General features: G+C 41.0%; 1 protein-coding gene across 2 annotated transcripts; it reads left to right on the top strand.

Annotated features, from left to right (window-relative positions):
• The first annotated feature begins 3489 nt into the window (after positions 1-3489).
• MMAA (metabolism of cobalamin associated A) lies at positions 3490-9794 on the top strand. Of its 2 annotated transcripts, none has more exons than XM_054633377.2 (7): positions 3490-3581; positions 4185-4661; positions 5690-5812; positions 6889-7059; positions 7365-7450; positions 7808-7957; positions 9267-9794. In XM_054633377.2, the coding sequence occupies exons 2-7, from the start codon at positions 4241-4243 to the stop codon at positions 9552-9554; spliced, it is 1239 nt and encodes a 412-aa protein (XP_054489352.2). In that variant the 5' UTR covers positions 3490-3581; positions 4185-4240; the 3' UTR covers positions 9555-9794. The 2 variants fall into 2 exon arrangements, with proteins under 2 accessions (XP_054489352.2, XP_077033092.1); XM_077176977.1 differs by having other exon boundaries at positions 3570-3957.
• Positions 9795-19360: the final 9566 nt, after the last annotated feature.

The following is a 19360-nucleotide window of genomic DNA, read 5'->3' as shown; positions in this document are numbered from 1 at the left end:
ACCAGCAGTAGTATAGGAATAATGTTTGGGGGTTTTGCCTATATAGTAAATGTCTTTCCTTTTTTTACAGAAAAGACAGTGGCTTTTGTAAGAAAAGATGGTTTTATCTGTCCCCTTTAAAAATCATTTCACATCAGGCAGTGCATCATTAACAATTAAAAAACTTGTGCATAAGCAGTAGAAAACTTTCCTGTAATGGCTGATGTAATTTCTCACTAATGTGCAATCACTGCTCAGTTCATACCAACAAGGAAACACTGAAGTCACTGCTCTAAGATTTTGTCAAGAAGCTTCAGCTTCCTTGTTTATAAAATTGTTACACAAATACAAACCATAATTATTTAAGATCCTTTTTCCTTCTGCTTTCTTCAGATGCTCTCTTGTAGGTCTCAGCCAAAGCTCAAAGAGCAAATTTCCTTCTCCAGGCTTTCAGGCTCCAGCAGCCCTGACAACCTTCTGGTTCCCCACCAGCACAGGTACAGAGAATCTGCTCAGCCATGGAGTTGTCCTCCTGTGTAGGTGGCTGGCCCTGGGAAGCTGTGGAAAGGCTGTTTTCTCCACACCTAGCCAGGCAGCTGTCCTGCTGCTCTGTCCTGGTCTTTGTAAAAACACCTTGGGATGCTCACAGTCAGCAAACACCTATTGGTGTAACAGTTGCAGAGCTTTTGGCCTTTTTTTCTGGTGTTTCCTTGCCTGAGGAAATCTTGTAACTGCAGATCTGAGGCCTGGGCTCAAGTTGCATTTCAACAGGCAAACTTTCAGCTGTGAATATGCTTTCTAGTGATTTCATTTCAGGTGTCCAATTATCTTCTAAGATAAGGTAGAAGGTATATTTTGTCTAGAGTGCTAAGACTGTCCTTGAAAAGCTTAGCCTTTATTCTTGAAAGGAAGGCTGTAATCAGTAGTTACCTTGCTTTCTGTTTTCTGTAAAGAGGTGGTTGGATCAAACTTCTCTGCTTCTGTGAAAACTGAAATGAATTGAAGGCTGCCTTCTGAAATAAAGGTCAAATGGTCTCATTTGGTCCCACTGTCTTTTCAGTTTGTACCATGGCAAGGACTGTGGTTTTGTATTGGCCTTTACAGCACATTGCTGTAGAGAAATGTCTGTGATGATATTAAGTATCATTGTATTAATTATGTGCACAAAGATTACATTGGGTTTTCTTAAAGAGGAGGTGAACAGAGCAAGGAAATCAGCGTTGCCAGAGAAAGAAAGAATGAACTAATCCAACTAAAACTGCAAGGGGAAGCCAGTTAGACGGAATGTAAATTTGCGTGGTTGAATTTGGCAGATTCTAGTGTTAATACTATTCCTGCTGTGAGAAGTTACAGAAGGGTCCTTTTCTATTCTTTTGTAATGATCTGGATTCGGTTGCACATTTTGCCTGAATGTCTGTGCCTCCCTGCACCTTTAGCTCATGGCACAATATTTATAACACTTTACAGGATGTTTGATTTAGTATTGGCTCAGAAGGAAGACTGCTATTTCATGAGTTACCAGCAGTACCCTTTTCTTTAACACTGGGATAAATTTGCAGCAAGGAGGTTAAACCAAATAATTTTCTTAAATCTTGGAGAAGTTTGCAGACTGTGATGGAATAACTATGCAGGGTGCATTTTTATTCTTCTGACACCCTTGGGGAAAAGAAGCAAAGAGGACACAGAATATGACTTAATTTTGAAATTAAAAAAAGCCCAAATCCACAAACACACTCCCCCCCCCCACCCCAAATTTGAAAGATAATTTTTAAGAAAAAGGAGAAACAGAGCCTGATGCAGAAAGCTACTGAATTACTCTCCTGAATAGCTCAGCAACAATGTTATGTAAATTAATGATGAACAGATAAAGAATACAGAAGCCAAGAGAAATCTCTCTGTTGGAGAGTATAAAGCACAAATGCAGTGAGTCTGCCCAAAATTTATTGGGCTGTGTGTAATAACAACCAAACCCCCCCCTCTTTGGTTGCATGCATTACAAGACTATAGGAGAAACACAAGAATACTGTGTTGGATGGCATGATGTAGATTAAGAAGGCAGGATGTAGATTAAGAAGACTCTAGATATGATCCAGCCTCTAAGAGAGTATTTTGCATATTTTGGATGAGGTTATAGTAAAAAGAAATCAGAGGTGGTAGAAGTGCATATAGTTCTAGCAGACCTATATAATCCCTGATATATGAGAGACTATGGAAAGAAAGGGTGTATATCATTGACAAGGCAATAGGAAGTCTTCCTCATATCTGGCATTTGGAGACTGTAGCCTCTGACTGGTGAAAAGCAAACTTGTTGAATAACAGAGCTGGGGGGAAAGGGGAACAAAAAAAGAGGATGACTTGAGCAAGTTGGAGTTCCAGACCTCATCAGTGTGCAAAGTCTTGAAAACAGTTCTCGCAGGGAGATGACTCTAGAGCACATTCATGCCTGTTTGTGGCCATATCAGATTGGCAGTACAGCTGGTGGGCTGTATAAAAGAGCAGCAGTTTTGTTCTGAACTGCTGAGTGCACACTTTAATCTCACTCCTATTATTCCGGTCCACAAGGTTATCATAGAGAACTGAACAATCCCCTCTCCTCTTCAGCATTGATGAAATGTGCACTTTTCCATGCCTGTTCACCAAGGTCACTGACAAAAGTATTCAATTTCAGAGAACACAAAGGGGCATAAACTGAAGGATAAATTAAGAAGTAGTAGAATGTTTTTTTTTGTTGTTTCTGCTGCCATTAAAATAGTAGTGGGGATGTGCTACCTAGGTGTAAGTACAGCACTTGAAACAGAGAGCCTTAGAAAGCTTGTTAATGAAGAGATTATAGTGACCCAGGCTAACTCTGGTGAATGAAGACCTGGTTAAACAGAAAGACCTCATGAGGCTATTTCAAAATGGAACCTCTTGTCTCTTTCTGCTGTGGTTTCATCCCATGCTGATAGGCACACAAAATTGCATATTTTCTTAGCCCTGAAGTGTTCAGTTCTCTGTGTATCATCATCTTCTGGACCGGAATAACAGCAGCGAGATAAATTGTGCATTCAGCAGTTCAGAACAAAACTCCTGCTATTTAATAGTCTCTCACTTTCACTGCCCATGTGATGGAACTGTGAAAAAGTCTTTGCGGGACAGTGCAAGGCACTGGGAACAGCTCAGCCACTGGATTCTGTGTGTTCACATTCACTGGAAATAGATCTGTGTACCTTAACAAGAAGACGGGCAGAAAAAGGGTTGTGAGATGACTGGAGAAATAATAATAGTTTAAAAAAAATAAGCAAAACAAACCCCGCCTCACGATAAACCAACATTCCACGACAGGAAACTAAATTTGAAGAGGAAGTTTAATAAGGCCAGAGCAGGGAGACTGTGACTCCCCGGCCATGGAAGTTTGTGTACACATGGAATGGCCAGACCCGAGGCCTGAGGCCTTGACCCCTCGCTCTGGGAGGCCCGGGCAATGGCGGGGTAGCTCCTTGCCCTTCGGCACCCTCCCTTCCCGGCCCTGTTCGGCCCTTTCCCAGCCCTTTCCCTGCGGGGCAGCGGGTTCCGGCTCAGCCTGAGGGCGTCACTTCCCGGGGCGGAGCGGGGCGGCTCCGGTAGGTGCCGGGAATGGCGGGTAGCGGCCGGGAATGTCGGGCATCGGCCGGGAATGGCGGCTTTTCCCTGCCCTCCTCCCCTCAGCGGCCGCCCTGGGCTGAGGCGGCGGGGCTGGGGCCGCCCGGGCGCCTCGGGGAGGCCTCAGCTCCTCCTGTTTATTTCTAAATGCTCTTGTGTCTGAACTCTCTCCCACTCCCCTTTATTCCTCTTTCTGGTGGAAATAAGTGCCAATGTGCCCTCGTTCCGAATAATTGTTAAAAACAACCCTAAAAATAGCCCGTCAAACTAGAATGTGCCACCATTTCCGTAAGCATAAGGATTGATTGCTCCTGGATTTGTAGTGTGCTGCGTGTGCTCCCAGAGGCGTATTTAAAAGTACTTTTTTGATATTTTCATTTATGAAGTATGATAATAAAGAGATGCTGTGCTTTTGATTCTGTAGCGTGTTTTTATTGGGTCTGTTTGACGGGAAAAGGGGGTGGTCATTTTTTTATTTAAGGCAGAGGATACAGATAAAATCAAAGCTGAGGATCGGGGTGTATATAAACTTGAGTCTTCACAAGTGCTTTGAGGAAAGTAAAAATGTTTTTCCTTCTCTTTAGAGTGTCTGCAAACAGAAGTGAACTGACAACTCTGGTACTTTTTGGTCCCAGCCAAGATGAAGATCTCCTGTTTGCTGCTGAGATTCCCTCGTTGTTATTTCTCCAGAAGAACTTACTTCGTGACCTTTCGCTTCACTTCCCGAGCAGATTTCCTGGGCCTTGAGTCTCCTGGGCCGGCGCACGGCTGTCACACCAAATGGATTTGCTCATCAAACGCTTTGAGGAGAGAGCTGTGCCAGCAAGCAGCCCCTGAGCAGCAAGCAGAGGAGCTTTCTGATCGGGAGCAGAGACTTGTAGACAGACTTTACCAGGGGCTAATCCAGGGCCACAGAGCCTGCTTAGCCGAATCCATTACACTCATAGAATCAACTCAGAGTAGGAAGAAGAAAGTAGCCCAGGTGCTCCTTCAGAAGGTATTATCCTACCACAGGGAACAAGAAAAGTTAAATCAAGGAAAGCCACTTGCCTTTAGAGTGGGTTAGTCCTTTTATGTCTTGTCTAGTAGTTGCTTACACATAATTACTGTCCTCACCTTTTATTATCACTGTTGTTTGTGGTCTGTGGTCTTGCATTGTTATATTTTTGTGGTTTATAACCAATCTAGATTACTTCTGTTGTCCAGTGGAATTATGGCTTGAGATGAAAAATGCTTTTGAAAATGCTTTAGAAATTATCATTGCTTCTTGGGAGTGTGTTATTCAGGGTCGGTTGTGTAACCATTATAAGGTGAAACATTAGTTACTTTGCAGATTGATGCAGATGTTATCTACACTTAGGGAAAGATGTGTTCAAGCACACCTGGTCTTTTCCTAAAGGTGTTTTTTGGACATTTCCTGAATCCCTTTTTTAGTCTACAGAAGGAAAAACATGCACCTTCCTGTTTTATGGCCCTCTGTTAAGCAGCCTGATTTTCAGCTGAAGGAGACTTGAACCTGCTTCTCCTGGAAGCTGTAAAATGTTTTTCCCTTAACAAAGAGAAGGACTGCTAACATGTGTCATGCCCAGCTGTCATCTCTCCTGTCTGTACAAAGGTAGTAAGAACAAGAACTGGGGCATGGGAGTGAGAAAAGTTTGGTGCTAATCTTAGTTTGTGAGCTTTGACATGCAAATAAATGGCCTCATTTTTTGGAAAGAACAGCTCTTCAAGGTACAGCCTTGCTTTTCCTTTTGGAATGTTTCTTTTGTAGTAATTCTGAAAAATCCAGTTGTAATAGATAACATTTTGAAAGTTTTTAAGGATAAGTCATACAGTACAAGTAATCTTATTTGGAAGGGAAGAAATAGATGTGGATAAACCCAATGTTATATTGGTGTCAATAGGAGGAGGGATGGTGAAATGCTGCTGCCAAGTTCCTATTTTGCTTTGGCATAGCTTTTATTTGCTTTTATTTTGTGATGCTGTGTTAGAGTATGAATTGTTATCAACTAGATGTTGATAGTATTCATGAGATGTATTATTTATTTGACTAACAAAATGTTTTTATCTTCCTAATGTGATTATTTAGGGTTGTCTGGTCCTCCTGGTGCTGGAAAGTCGACCTTCATAGAATGCTTTGGGAAGATGCTTACGGAAAGAAGCCACAAAGTGTCTGTGTTGGCTGTAGACCCTTCCTCTAGTACAAGTGGTGGTGAGTGTGAATTAAAGTTTGAGTCAAGTTTCTTCTAATACCTTGTCAACTACTGAAGTATCCCTTTGGGCCAAGTGGAAGAAGATTTGGTGCCTATAACAGTAAAATGTAAAAGAAATTAAGTTTTCATATTTTTTTCCTATGTGATACAAAATTGGAAAATTTGTATCAGTGTTGTAATTCTTTCAGACTTCCTCTTTTCTAGTCTTTTACAATTTATTTTTCTAAATTTGAATTTTTTGAAGTTGTGCAGGATTACTGATGACAGGCTGTGATCTCTAACTCTCCAATAAAAAATTGTAGGGAAATTACAAGTTGAACATGCCTGATTCTTGATATCTCTGATACAAATAATACAGTCTTGATTTTGATCTTTCCATAAGGGGCAGCTGCCAAGCAGCATCATTAATTTTTCCAGCTTCTGTGCTGTTAGAGGTGTGTAACTATTTATAAAGAAATAACTAGAGCATTGCAATGAGATGGAGCTAAGATGGACTGTGTTCTTTGATGCATGCCTTCAGGATGCATGAGTAGAGTAGCAAAATGTGGAAGAAAATGTGTTGGAAGAATCGATCATCTCTCATCTTTTGGAGCGTGCATTGAGTGCGTAGATCTCGCTGAATCTGATTTGCAGTTTGTTTGAGTAGAAGGAAGGCAGGGACACGTGTCAGCTCTCCTAAAACAAAACATCCAGCATCAAGGTGTGTCAGAATTATGATGCAGAGATTTGTCCCTTTGGGCAGGAGCAGACACGAATCAGCTGTGTGGCCTGATGTGTGTAGGCTTCAAAAAGCCATTCAGGAGTTGTAGAATTCATTCTGACCTAGCACAAATTCTTCATATTTGGTAACAGTAAGGTCTGCCTGTCAGGCCTTTCCAGCTTCTGGGAAGTAGAAGAACCAGACAGTAGCTTCCTAGTCCTCAGTTAAGTCTTGAGCAACTATAACTAGGATATTCTTATTTGACTGACTTTTTACGAGAGATCTGTCTTGTCTTTTCTCACTCATTTTTTGGTGGGGAGGGGGGAGAAGGGGGACTTTGGCTGTGTTGCACTTCTGAAACAATTTAACATTAAGGTTCCCTGCTGGGTGATAAAACACGGATGACTGAGTTGTCAAGAGACATGAATGCATACATCAGACCATCTCCAACCAGTGGGACGCTGGGAGGTGTCACAAGGACCACAAATGAAGCCATTCTGCTCTGCGAGGGAGGAGGCTACGATGTTGTTCTTGTGGAAACAGTAGGTATGTGCTTAGGGATTGCTTTGATTGCCCTGTTGTGATATGGAAATAAGCTGTGCTAATAATTGCATATCCCTGCCTTGATTTTGCCCGTGTTTTTGTACATGGTCACTGCTTGGACACAAATGCTCATTCTGTCTTGTTTTCTAGTTCTGTATGTCTTTTACTAAACTGTTGTGTTTTCTGTTCTCTTTGTTTTGTTATAGTGGAATTTGTTTGTGGGGCAGTGCTGGGATATGTCACAATTACTGTTATTAATGGGACTGAAAGTTTGTAGTAAATGGTAAATTCTGAATTTAATTTTTTAGGTGTGGGCCAGTCAGAATTTGCTGTGGCTGATATGGTTGATATGTTTATATTACTGCTACCACCTGCGGGTGGAGATGAATTACAGGTATTTTTCAGTTTCTCTTATTGGTTACTGCCTGGGACTAGAAAGAGAAACTTAAATTCAGCATGTAGTAGCTGTGCAGAAAGTTCATATCAATAGTGTTTTGTCCATTACACTGTTATTATTAAGTATTTTCAGTGTCATCCACTTACTGCACAGCTAAGCTCCCTTTTTAATTTTAAAAGTATTAGGATGTAAACTTTTGATACTCTGTAGCTTAACTTTGACATGTTTACTACTTATATATATTTTTGGGGAGAAAACTAGAAACTACCAAATCATTTTGACCTGCTTTTTGTGCTGAATCAGCGTGCCGCAGCCCCTCTGGGTACTCCTGATTGCTGTCCCTGCTGCATTTAGGGCATCAAACGGGGCATCATTGAGATGGCAGACCTGGTTGCTATCAACAAGGCTGATGGTGATTTGGTTGTGCCTGCCCGGAGGATCCAGGCTGAGTACGTCAGTGCCATGAAGCTGCTCCGCAAGCGTTCCAAGGTTTGGAGGCCAAAGGTTTGTGGACTTCCCTGTGTTTTGTGGGGCTTTTTGGGTCTGGTTTGGTTTTGTTTGGGTATTGGAGATGTGTTTGGGGGTTTTTTTGTATTTTTTCCCCCCAGAAAACATGCTGAATGAGTTAAGATTGGTATCTTCTCACCTAGCTGTCCTAGTGTCCTTGGGCTCTTTTTAAAAACTGCAGTTGGTTGTTCAGTCTCAGTGTGCTGGAGAGGTGATTGCTGCTGTCTATGCCTCACCTCTGATCTCAGGGTGTGCCACATGAAACACTGCAAAGCCAGTTCTCCTCCCCAGGATTTCTGCCCCGAGCTGCAATCTCTGCACTAGCAGAGCTATTACTGACATCAGAAGTGGTGCAAACTTCACTTGCTTTTTGTAAACTGTGCCTATCTAAAAATGTCCCTTAATCTGCTTCTCCCTCTCTTATAACTCTGAAGCCTGTGATTATCTTTGCTCTTTCACTAGTTCGTGTGTTTCCTTTATGGCTTTAATTTTTTTTTTTAGTTTCTCACATAATAAAAATGGCTAGAAAATGGGAATTTTTATCCTGTAGGTCTTCAGTTTTAAAGCTATTTTTCTGTATTTTATCTATTAAAAGGTTTTGGTGGATTTTTAAGGAGAAGATTCAGTACTAGTTTTTAATATCTGTATATACAATAAGCACACACTCTCACTTCCTTTAAAAATAAACTATCTGTAAAGGAGGTTTGTTCTACCCTGGTGTTGAAGTTGACCCATTAAGCTGAGTTTAAATCAGCTGGGCTGCCTGAGGATTAGCCTTTCTTTTCTAAGTGTGGAAAAGGAGAGAAGCTTTTTTAAAAAAAAACAAAAACAAACCCACCAGGCTGTTCTATTTGAAAGATTGTGCTGGATTTCTGGAATATTATTGGCAACATTAATTCCTGGTCTGGAAAGCAAAGATTAAAAAAAATAAAATTTAAGATACCTTGTTTCTGGCATATTTTAAGTGAAAGAATAGCTACCAGAATATGCACTTAACTCTACATTTAAGTAAAGGAGCACTAATGTGCTTCTTAGCTGAAGGATTTACTAAAAATGATTCTCATAACAAGCAGTTGGACAAATATCCCAAATAGTATGGATCTCAGGGTCTACTTCTAGTCAGTAGAATCCCAGATTTTTGGGGGTTGGAGGGAAAGGCACAGAAATGCTTAGAGCCTCATGAAGCAGGTATTGAAGGAAGCTTCCCTCACACATGTCTTGATTTCCATGCAATCTGCCTGCTGCAGTCCTGGCAGCCTCGAGGCCAGCAGGTAACCTAGCTTTGGCCGTTCCCTGAACCCCCCAGGTCATGCGCATCTCCGCCAAAACGGGCGAGGGCATCTCGGAGATGTGGGATAAAATGGCCGAGTTCCGCGACCTCATGCTCAGCAGCGGCGAGCTGCTGGCCAAGCGGCGCCGGCAGCAGAAGGTGTGGATGTGGAACCTCATCCAGGAGAACATGCTGCAGCACTTCCGCACTCACCTGGCCGTCAAGGATAAGATCCCGCTTCTGGAGGAAAAAGTTCTTGCAGGGGTCTTGTCTCCTGGGCTGGCAGCTGACCTGCTGCTGAAGGCATTCAAAGATGGTCTCTAAGCGTTGTTTGTAGTCTGTTCTTGATGAGTGCTTTATGTAAACATGAACATTAAATGCACTTTTCCTATGTGTGGATTCTGATGTTTTGCTGCAGCAGAAATGAATGGAAAACCTATCCAGTACTCTGCAGAAGAATTCTGTTGGATTCTGTATATGCAGTGATCATGATAAATCTAAACACTCACTAAGAGACTCCTACACGCTATTGGAAAAAAAATAAACTTCCAAATCTTCTATTTCTACATGCCTTAGATCTGTTGATAAAAACTGGATGCCCGTGTAAAATGATTGGGTTTGGGGAGGGCGGGAGAGCGAGGTTTGTGGTGGTGCAGGGTTGGACTCTGGTTGTGGGGTCATCTCAGAGCAGTTGACACTGCAGCTTTCCATTCTAATATAGCAGCAGCTGTTGCCAGAATGGATTGCATTTTCTTTCCTCACCTTGAGTGACAGCAAGAACATTGCACTGCCTGACAGCACCAGACCACAGCTTTAGTTTTAAATAAATTGTGTGCATATAAATAGAACATAGTGGTGTTTGGTCCCTCTTTGGAAGCTGTAGTTAGTTATTACACACTGTACAGTAGGAGAAGGGAATTTTAGCCATCTGGTTTCAAAATAGATGTTTTATTAAAAAGCAAAATGTAGTTAGACTTTTTTTTCATGCAGACGTCACATTAGACAAATGTTACCCATAATGTTTTAATAGCAAATGCCTTTATACTAGAATAATTTGTCTCTAAAAATAATGCTTTGTGGCTTTATGATCTGACTTACATTTTTTGGATTCAAACAAAATGGCCAGTTGTGTTTGGTATTTTTTTCTTTATCTCTTGCAGAAGACAGGACTGCTTCCAACCAAAAGCACTTTTATTTTCTATTTTCCCTTGAGAAAAATCTGGAGGAAACATTTTCCTGATCTATGATCTAGAAGGCAGAGCTCATCTGGTACCCACTAAATGTGAAGGATAAAGTGGAAAAGTGCTGATTTTTGGAGATCTGACAGTAAAACCATTAAAACAGGAGAATTTGTGAGCCTGTTGGTACTTAGGTAAATTAATTTTTAAAGAAATACATTGGAAGTGATAATTTTCACAGTTGTGATTTTCTAGACATGTGTGTAAAAGGTATGGTGACTTCAGCTCAATTTCACCTGTTTGGCTTCTGGCAACCCAATTCCAGTAAAGCAGTGAATTGGGTTACTTAAATCCTCTTTTTACCTTCATGGTGTTTGGTTTTGTTCAGGGTTTTTTCCCCCTCTAAATATTTTTTGCTCTTCATTCCCCTTGTCCCAGTTGTTACGCGGTGATCCCAACTTTTGCCTGCTAGGCACTGTTTGCAGTGAAACACTAAGGAAGGGCATTGTGGTGTTTTGGGGGCCATACAGCTGTGGCATTTCTTTGGTAAGAAAGTTTGCACAGGGGTAGCTGGTGGTAGTGGTTTCCATCACCTAAATTGTCAGAACTCCTGACCACTTTCTCCTGTTTCTTAATCACTGCTTTGGGATTGTTGCAATGAGTTACAAAGAGGCAGCTGAAGGAATGTATGGAGTGGCAGAAGCACAATGACTTTGTAATGACCATGCTGAATTGTGAGAGAAATGCAGTACTTACAGTTTCTTTTTTTATTTAAACAGCCTCTATTGAATATGACAGAGTGCCCTGAACCAAAAGCAACTTCTTGGGTCCTTTGAGTCCTTTCAGCTTTAAATACTGACTGTATTTTATAATACTGTATAGAAGAAATGACAGTCAGATGGGGAACGAATTAATGAGAGCAGCAGCGTTTTAACCAGTGAGTTCTCAATTTTTTGATAGTTCCTTTGTTTCAGGTGGCAGTTTTTGAGGTGACCTCATTTGTGTTTATCTGTTAGATCGAACCCTTATTATGGTCATTGCTTCTTCTGTCAGGACTGCTGTTTTCTTTGTCTGTCATACATGAGCTGCCAAGCAAGTAAAACAGAACCTGCAGCTTTGTTTAAATGACACCTGCTCAAGCAGAATATGTTTTATAGCTTCTTCAGTATTTATTTTCTGGATGCAGATCTACTGATCCACTCAAGCCATGGGCTATCATTATTTTCTCATTTTGTTGCTTATTTTATAATATTGTTAATTTACAAATGAACTCTTAGCAGAAGTAGAATGGCTTAAGCAGGTTCTTCAAACTGCATTTTCCTTTTAAAGCAGAACATTAAATGAAAATCTGATTTGCCTTCTTTATGTGTTCAATTATGCCACATGCTTCAGTAGATGGAGAAATATCCTTATATTGAAAGGAGTCTTTGGAAATGAAAGAGTAAATGAGGGTCCCTGTTTTGTTTTTCAGTTATTTCCCTACCAAACTGAAAAGCTGTCCTGTGCAAACTATGAACTGAGCCTTCCATGTGGTAATGAAATAGTTTGTTTTACAGCCTGTAAAATTTTGCTGTGATGTGTTTTGGAGTCAGCTGCTGCTCAGTTTATTGTGCAGTTTTGTTCATGTTCTTGTGGGCTGGGCAGATGCATTGTCTTCAGAAGGGCTGCAGAGCTTCAGCTGGTCGGCTACAACTCCATAAACAATCCACTATGTCCCAAGATAGGGAGGAATGTTTCCAGCTCATAATTTTTAGCTTTGTGGGATTAACTTGGCTAAAATGCATTAAAATATTGTTATTCAAGTAAACAGGCTTCTGAAAAAAGATAGTAAACAAATCTGTTGAGTAGGATGTTGACATATTCTTAGTTTCTGGAGTTGTCAAACTGCTCTCATGTTAACACTTAAACCCACAGCTATTGCGGAATAGTATGGGAAAATAATATAACTTCTTGAGAAGCCAATAGCAAGAGGGAGTTTGTAGCTGGAGGCATGACAAACTGAGACAACTGAGAGACAAATGAATAGACAAATGAGTTAGGGAGGTAAGGAATAAACTGTTTAGATACACAAAGTCGTTTTCTACAAAGTCTTGCAGTTGTCTGTAAGTGTGAAACTTTTCCCCAGGTCCCTGTGTAATAGATGTTGCTGGTGTTTCACAGCTGGCAAAAACAAGTGTGGTGAGATCAAGTGATTTACCCAGGACTCTGAAATGGGTCAGAGAGGGTAAGGGTTACAGTTCAATAATCTTTACTCTGAGCCCCACGTATATTTACAGCCACGTTACTTAAGGTTGGAAAAATGCTCTTAGCAAGTTCATGCTCTTAGTGTGACTTATTCCTTTCATATCTAATCTCTCTGTTTTCAGTGACAGGACCCAGTGACCCCTTCTTGACTACTGTTCTGTTGTAATGTCCTGCTTTAAGTAATAAAAAACTTTCCTTTGATATCTAATCTGCCCTCGCCTTCTGCAAATGCATTACATCCTGTTGTGCATGCTGCTTCAGCCTTTATGTTCTCCTCACATATATTGCTTATTTATGAAATCTGCAATGTGTTGGCTGTTTGAGATTTTGGGGCATGGGAGTTGAGTAAAGCTAAAGAATACAAAGAAACTTTTTTTTTTTTTAACTGTACGCAGTTCCCTTCCTAAAGTTTTCTTTCGTAACGTGGCAAGAGTCAATTACTGACTTGCTCTGTACTGGTACAAACATCCTTATTTCCTTTTTATTTTCCTTTTTCAGAGTGCTCTGTTGCTCCCCCTTGGATGCACAGTCAATAAGTAACATACTCCGTGACTTAAAATCAGAAAAACGTTTTTACAGATTTTGGTGCTTCTGTAACTATTCCTGATAGATTGTTCTAAAACATTTATAATTTGATGAAAGATTGAACAAAAGTTGGTAAAGAATGTATTTAAGGAAACATTAGTGTGTTCTCCTGAGAAGTTGGACAGTCATCAGTGCACAGACTGACTAGCAACGGGATTCCTCTTCCAAAAACCAGTTCATCTACTCCACAGTCATATTCTTACAGTTTATTTAAAAGTAGCCCAACCCCCTCATAATGGAACGTTTGTAAATAGAGAATAAAAATTTCAAAATTAAAAACTCAGAAGCAATTAGAGTCCATCCTTAGAATGGAAGTATGACAGACATACTCTGTTCCCTCCTGTCATACTAAGGTATGGTTCAGCTTATGAACAAGGAAGGAGAAGAGGGCTGACATTGATGACATTGTATGGAGAAGGTACATTAGGGAGCAGCAAGAGGAATGTGTATTTTTCTCTATTTTTCCTCCCGTGGGAGCATAAGAATTATCTTGGATAATTCACTGTGAAGCCACAGAAACTGATGTGACTGACAGTGTTTGCTGTGTGAGGCTTACAAAAATTATAAATTCAATGCCTGTTCCTATCTTTTGGATTTGTGTGTTGCATGGGACCATGGGTTGCTTGTCCTTTGGCACTAGGTGGGTTTGTTTGTAATTGTGCTTGAAGTGGGGAATAGTTAGAAGTTCTTGTAGTTTGAGTAAAAGATTGTTTACTTGTAACAACTTAAAAGCTTCACCTTTCAGAATGCATTATAAGATTGCTGTATTCTTCCTTAAAATACTGTGGCAAAGTGAGTTCCTTCTCTGTGTCACTATGTCTTCATTTCCTCTTACATCTCTTCCACTGTTAGAGTAGCCTGTAAAAGCTTTAGTTATGCACCTTTTACCGTGACTCAAATATTCCTGAAGTTAATCAGGGGCTGACAACACTTCTGCTTTGTTTCTTCAACTGAAAGGGACCACTACAACCTAAAGATTACAACCTGTGAGAAGCCAAAGGCTATTACAGCTTCAGAGGCCTGGGCTGACCTGCCCTGTGCAGGCTGCAATGGCTGGGGATGCTGGCGTGTGTCTAATGAGAAGTTGCTGCACGGGCTGTGTGGCTGGGAGCAGTGCACACTCACACTGCTAAAGGTTTTCTCCCGGCCCTGAATCTGTGATCCTGTTTGTAGTTCTCTAATTGCAACCAGCAGAAGACAAGGGTGATGTTGGTTTTTATGACTTGTTGCTTAGCAGCGTTGTACAACCTTTTCTTTTGCTGTGACCTTGGTGAACCCGGGCTTGGACGGAGCTCACCAGCGGGGAACAAGGGTTTCTGAAGCTGTGTGAAACTCCTGTGCTGTGCCTTGTTAGTAGTGTCTGAGGGAAAGCATCTCTTCTTGACCTCTTTGTTGCCTTTGCCCTTTACTCCTCTTTCTCTCTCTCATCACATCTTAGAAGAAAGCAGGCACCGTCCTAGGAAGATTTGGAGGATGGGAAATACAGGGACAAGTCAACTATACTAAGATGTATCCTGCCTCTTTTCAGGAAAAGGAGCTAAGCTGGTTCCCAGACTGTGATGTCAGACCCTCCTCTCATGGAAGGAGAAGTACTTCAGCCATCACAGTAAGGTCTATTCTTATTTAGAGAAGCTTTCCTAGTGTTTCAAAGTAGGCAAAATAATCCATAGAGGAAAGGGAAATTAGGGTGCTAAGAATTTCTTGGTTTACGTCTTTTAGAAAAGATTTCACAAACTGAACCAGAAGTGGTATTGAACGTGGTTGGAAATGATTGAGGGTTTGCACTGAATGTGTGCCTTTATCTGATCACATCTGGCAAAGCCTGTAAAATAAGAGCAAGGAGTAGGTTGCTTGTTTCACCTTAAGTCTAAACTGTAAATTGTTAGTTTGACTGGACAAAGGCTCTTTAGTGACACCAGAAGCTGCAACATTTAATGTGCCTTACCACATCAGAAGCTTAGACCAGGAGCTTTTACTGTTGCTCAGATGCTTGTCTTTTACACCCAGATCTGAGTAAGAAACAGCTGAGTATTTGTATACTTTTTCTGCCAGAAATGTTGTTATCCTGAGCCACGTTTATGCTCATGGACACTAGGTCACTGTACCTTGTCAGTGTGGTGGCTTTCTCCTTTCCAGCTTGTCACCTCCAGCACTGGCTTCTCTCCTCTATTCATTGGTGGCTTTTCAGAGCACTACAGGTCAATGTATTAAAGGTCAGCATGTGTTGCACAAGCCTTTTATGCTCTGGTGTCCCTCCTCTTCTGAAGTTTAAAGAGAAGCTCTGCTGATCTATCCTGATCTTGTAAAATTCATGGAGGGGACAAATATTGCTGTAACTGCAAAACAGATCAGATAGATCAGGTGTTCATTCCAGAACAGGCAGCTACATAAGAAACTGGTTTCTGCCCTACATGCCATATCAAAAGCATGGCAAGTGCATGGTATCTGGCAGAGCTTAATCTAGTAAAATAATCAGCAAATGGGAATGGGAATTACATTGCAAATAGCGTTCCTTTTATTTTATTTATATTGCATGAATCTTAACAAAGTTATCTACCTGGAAATCCTGACTGCTATCTGAGGCTGAGAGGAATGACTTTTCATGCCCTTGCTTGATGAACAGAGCAAATTGTGTTCACCCAAACAGGATTTCTTTATTTTGAGCTGTGAGTATGATTTGTCTGTCTTCACTGAACAACAGCTGCTAATATCTGATATCTGCAGGACTCAAAACAAGAGGGTGAAGTAATGTTCTTAACTTCTGATTTACAGAAGTGGGGAACTCTGGTTAAGATCAATAAGCTTTTAGAAACAGTTTCAGAAAAAGTAAAAAAACCCTTTTTTGTTGTTTATGAGTGGTACGATGCAGCATTTATAACCTGATTGGTTCTTTCTGCGTGCAGTGGCAATAGAAACTGATTAGATTTGAAAATTAATGTTTCAAGCCTTCAAATATTGTTGTCCTTCACTTTTCCTTTTCACTATCCATTAGAATGTGACATTCTTAGAAATGAAGGAGTCTTTAATGTGGGCCTCTTTAGTGCTGTCATTTCCACACCTGCAGCAATGGAGCAGAGCATGGCTACAGTACAGCACTGAATGCTGTATTTATATAAAAGCCACTGAATGCTTTATTTCTGTACTGACATTAAAGAGTTATTTTGGATTATGATGTGTTGAAAGTCCCAGTTTTATGTCTTGCACATTGCATGTGGCTTTCAGTTTAGCTGGAGACACTGCTCCAGACACTCATTTTCACCACTCACAATTCCTTCCATGTTAGAAATGCTGCTGCTTCTCCACACCCTGAGGTCAGGAGAGGTCAGCAGTGGAGCATGTGCCTACACGTGATGGAATAAGGTCCTAGAATAAAGGCTGCCTGAGGTCTGTCCTGCTAGGCAGATCAGTTTTCCTTTTTTGGGGTGGTAAACTTCATATGCAACGAGACAGGAAATTTCAGAGGGAAACTGGGATAATTAAAATAATCTTGTTTGGCCCGTTGCCAATTCTTTCATCTCAGAAAACATAGCTGTGGAGACAGGCACAGATCTTGTAAACTAGTCCAGTCTGAATAGCTCTCATCTAACATTTTTGAACATTGAACCCTGGTGAACACCTAACATGCAAGGGCAGTTCTGTGGGACAGTTTGAATACTTTTACTTTCATAGGGTTTTTTTTCCTTTATTGGGTGTTCCTTGAGATTAAGGCTGGACCAAGTGGATCTTCAGGTTAGTGTGGTATTTCCTTATGTAGATTGCATCACATAACCACTCCAGAAGAAGATATTTTTATGAGCAAGATTCATATAAATTATGAAGAAAAAAAGATTGCCTGGAAATAGAAATTAGCTGAAATAGGGATTTAAATACTGCACAAGCTGGATAGAATTAAAGCTACTCTTGTTTTTCAGTTTCTAAATCTTGAAGCAATAATATTTTCTCATCCTGTGCTTAATCTAGAGTGTTTGTAGCAAACCACCTTGTCTGCATGCCAAGAGATTGCCACAGAGAGAAGCAAATTGCTGATGATGACAGAGGTAAATCTTGTTATTCTGAAAATTATTTCTTGGGCAGCTTCTTGGTAACTTCCTTTTCCAGATGATTCCTGATGAATCAGAGGCAGCGACTCAGAGGGGAAACAGTTGCTCAGAGTTGTGCTGTGGTGCCATTGCTGTGTGCTGGGAGCCTGGCAGCTGGCTGGGAGCATCCAGGAGCCAATCCATGGGTCTCATTCCATACATCCCCTCAGCAGTACTTATGGAGAGCCCTTAGATGGTGCTGTATGGCAGCGCTCGGCCCGCCGGCACCGCTGCTGCCTTAGGGATGCCTGTGCCCCACCTCAGGGCTCACATTTGGCCACGGTTCAGTCTGAGGAAGGTGAAACAGCAGTCTCTGGGCACTGTTAATTAGGATGAGTAAATGAAATCTGTCAGTAGAGACATATTAAATATTAAATTCAAACATGGATTTCAATAGCTGCTGTAATTTAATCCTTATAAACTTGAATCACGCCGTGCTTAAACTTCCATGCCAAATGTATTGCTGTCTGTCCGTAAAACAAAGGGCTTTTAAATAATAGTTAAGGAATTTTTAAAGGGCATTTGAGGATCATCCTGATGGAAGAGTGGTGCTCACCCTGGGAACTTCCTAATGTAAATATGGGTGTGGTGGTGTGGCTTTCGGGTTAAATCTTCCAGGCTGTGAAAGTCTCTTCATTTCTGAAGAACTAGGGATGCAGATTTAGGAATTTGAGTTGTGATGTCAATTACAATGGAATTGAAATGGAATTTCCTCTAGCAGGATGGGTTTCAAGCCACAAAGTAAATTTTATTTGGAAACTGTTGGTTAAATTATTAAAGAGAGTTATTAGACAACTCTAAAATACTGATGGTATCTTTTGTAACAACACAGGAGAGAAGTGACGTGTGGAAAACGAATTGATCTCTGGCCCTTGGAAAAGAGTTATGTGACTGTTTTTTTTCCTAAGTTGGGAATGTAGCCTTCCTATAGTTTCTCTGTGTGCTTATGCACGTTCCTGTATTCTGGTAGTGCTTTCCACCTGTTCCTGCAGCTTGAGGGGGTTAAGCCTGGGAATATTCTGCCAAAGCAAATGAAATATGAAATAATTCATGTTTTCAGAATGACTTCATTTAGTCATGACTTTTATTTATTTAGAGCGAGAGAGAAAGAGCTGGTGTTGTTACAGTCTCCACTCTCTCCACTCTCTCTGCTCTATTTTTTCAATCTCTGGAACTTCCTATAACCCAGCTTTTTTTTTTTTTTTTTTTGACATTTGAAATGTCCCAGGCTGCATAAACTGAGTATCTGCATAAACGAGAGTTCCTCTCGTCCCAGTAATTCTCATCCTGTGGTCCCTGTGTGCTGTTATTTTAGGTGTATCCTTTACCATCATGTGGGTTGTTAACATTACCCTGAATCCTGCTGCCATGTAGGTGGGACCAAGCACTGAGATTTTCTTTCTTGTGAGTTGAGAAAGAAACTCTGGCTTGAAAACACTGACAGGTTACTGGGTGGTGATTTGTAGCCTAAAGCTGGTGGCTATAAATTCTCACCTGCGAAAAGAGAACTTTGTGGCTCTGCACAATATGTTCTTCCAGCTGCAGCTGAATTTCTGCACTGTTAATGTCCTTAAGCAGCTGCAGCAGTGTGTCACACTGATCTGGCATTTTGCATCCCCAAAGCTCTGCTCAAATATTTGAACTTAGTAAGGCACTCCACTGAGCCAAGAGGGAGGCCAGTGTCACTGCAGCTTTAGAGAAAAAGAAACAGCACCTGGGAGGATAAAGCAGCTTTCCCTCACCATGCAGCAAGTCAATGGTAGAGCTGGAATTACAGCTCAGGAGGTTCCTGGCTCGTGCTACACCGGGCTGTGGAGAAAGGTCATTTCCCAAAATAGTGCAGGAGGTTTGTTATTGATAATAGGGCAACAAAGGGCTCTAGATGTATTAATAGATGACTGTGTGCCACTCTTAGTAATACATAATTTAGCAACATTGCAAAATGGGCTACATCATATTTTTCTGCAGCAGTATCACTTTCACAGTTAGCTTTGTCTGCTTTACTCTGGACAGGTATTTTTGTTTTGGCTCTTCTAACACAGTT

The sequence above is a fragment of the Agelaius phoeniceus genome, chromosome 4 (assembly GCF_051311805.1).
Source record: "Agelaius phoeniceus isolate bAgePho1 chromosome 4, bAgePho1.hap1, whole genome shotgun sequence".
NCBI classification, from domain to species: Eukaryota; Metazoa; Chordata; class Aves; order Passeriformes; family Icteridae; genus Agelaius; species Agelaius phoeniceus.
Note: the sequence above shows the minus strand (reverse complement) of the source record. Positions and strands in the feature narration are given on the sequence as shown.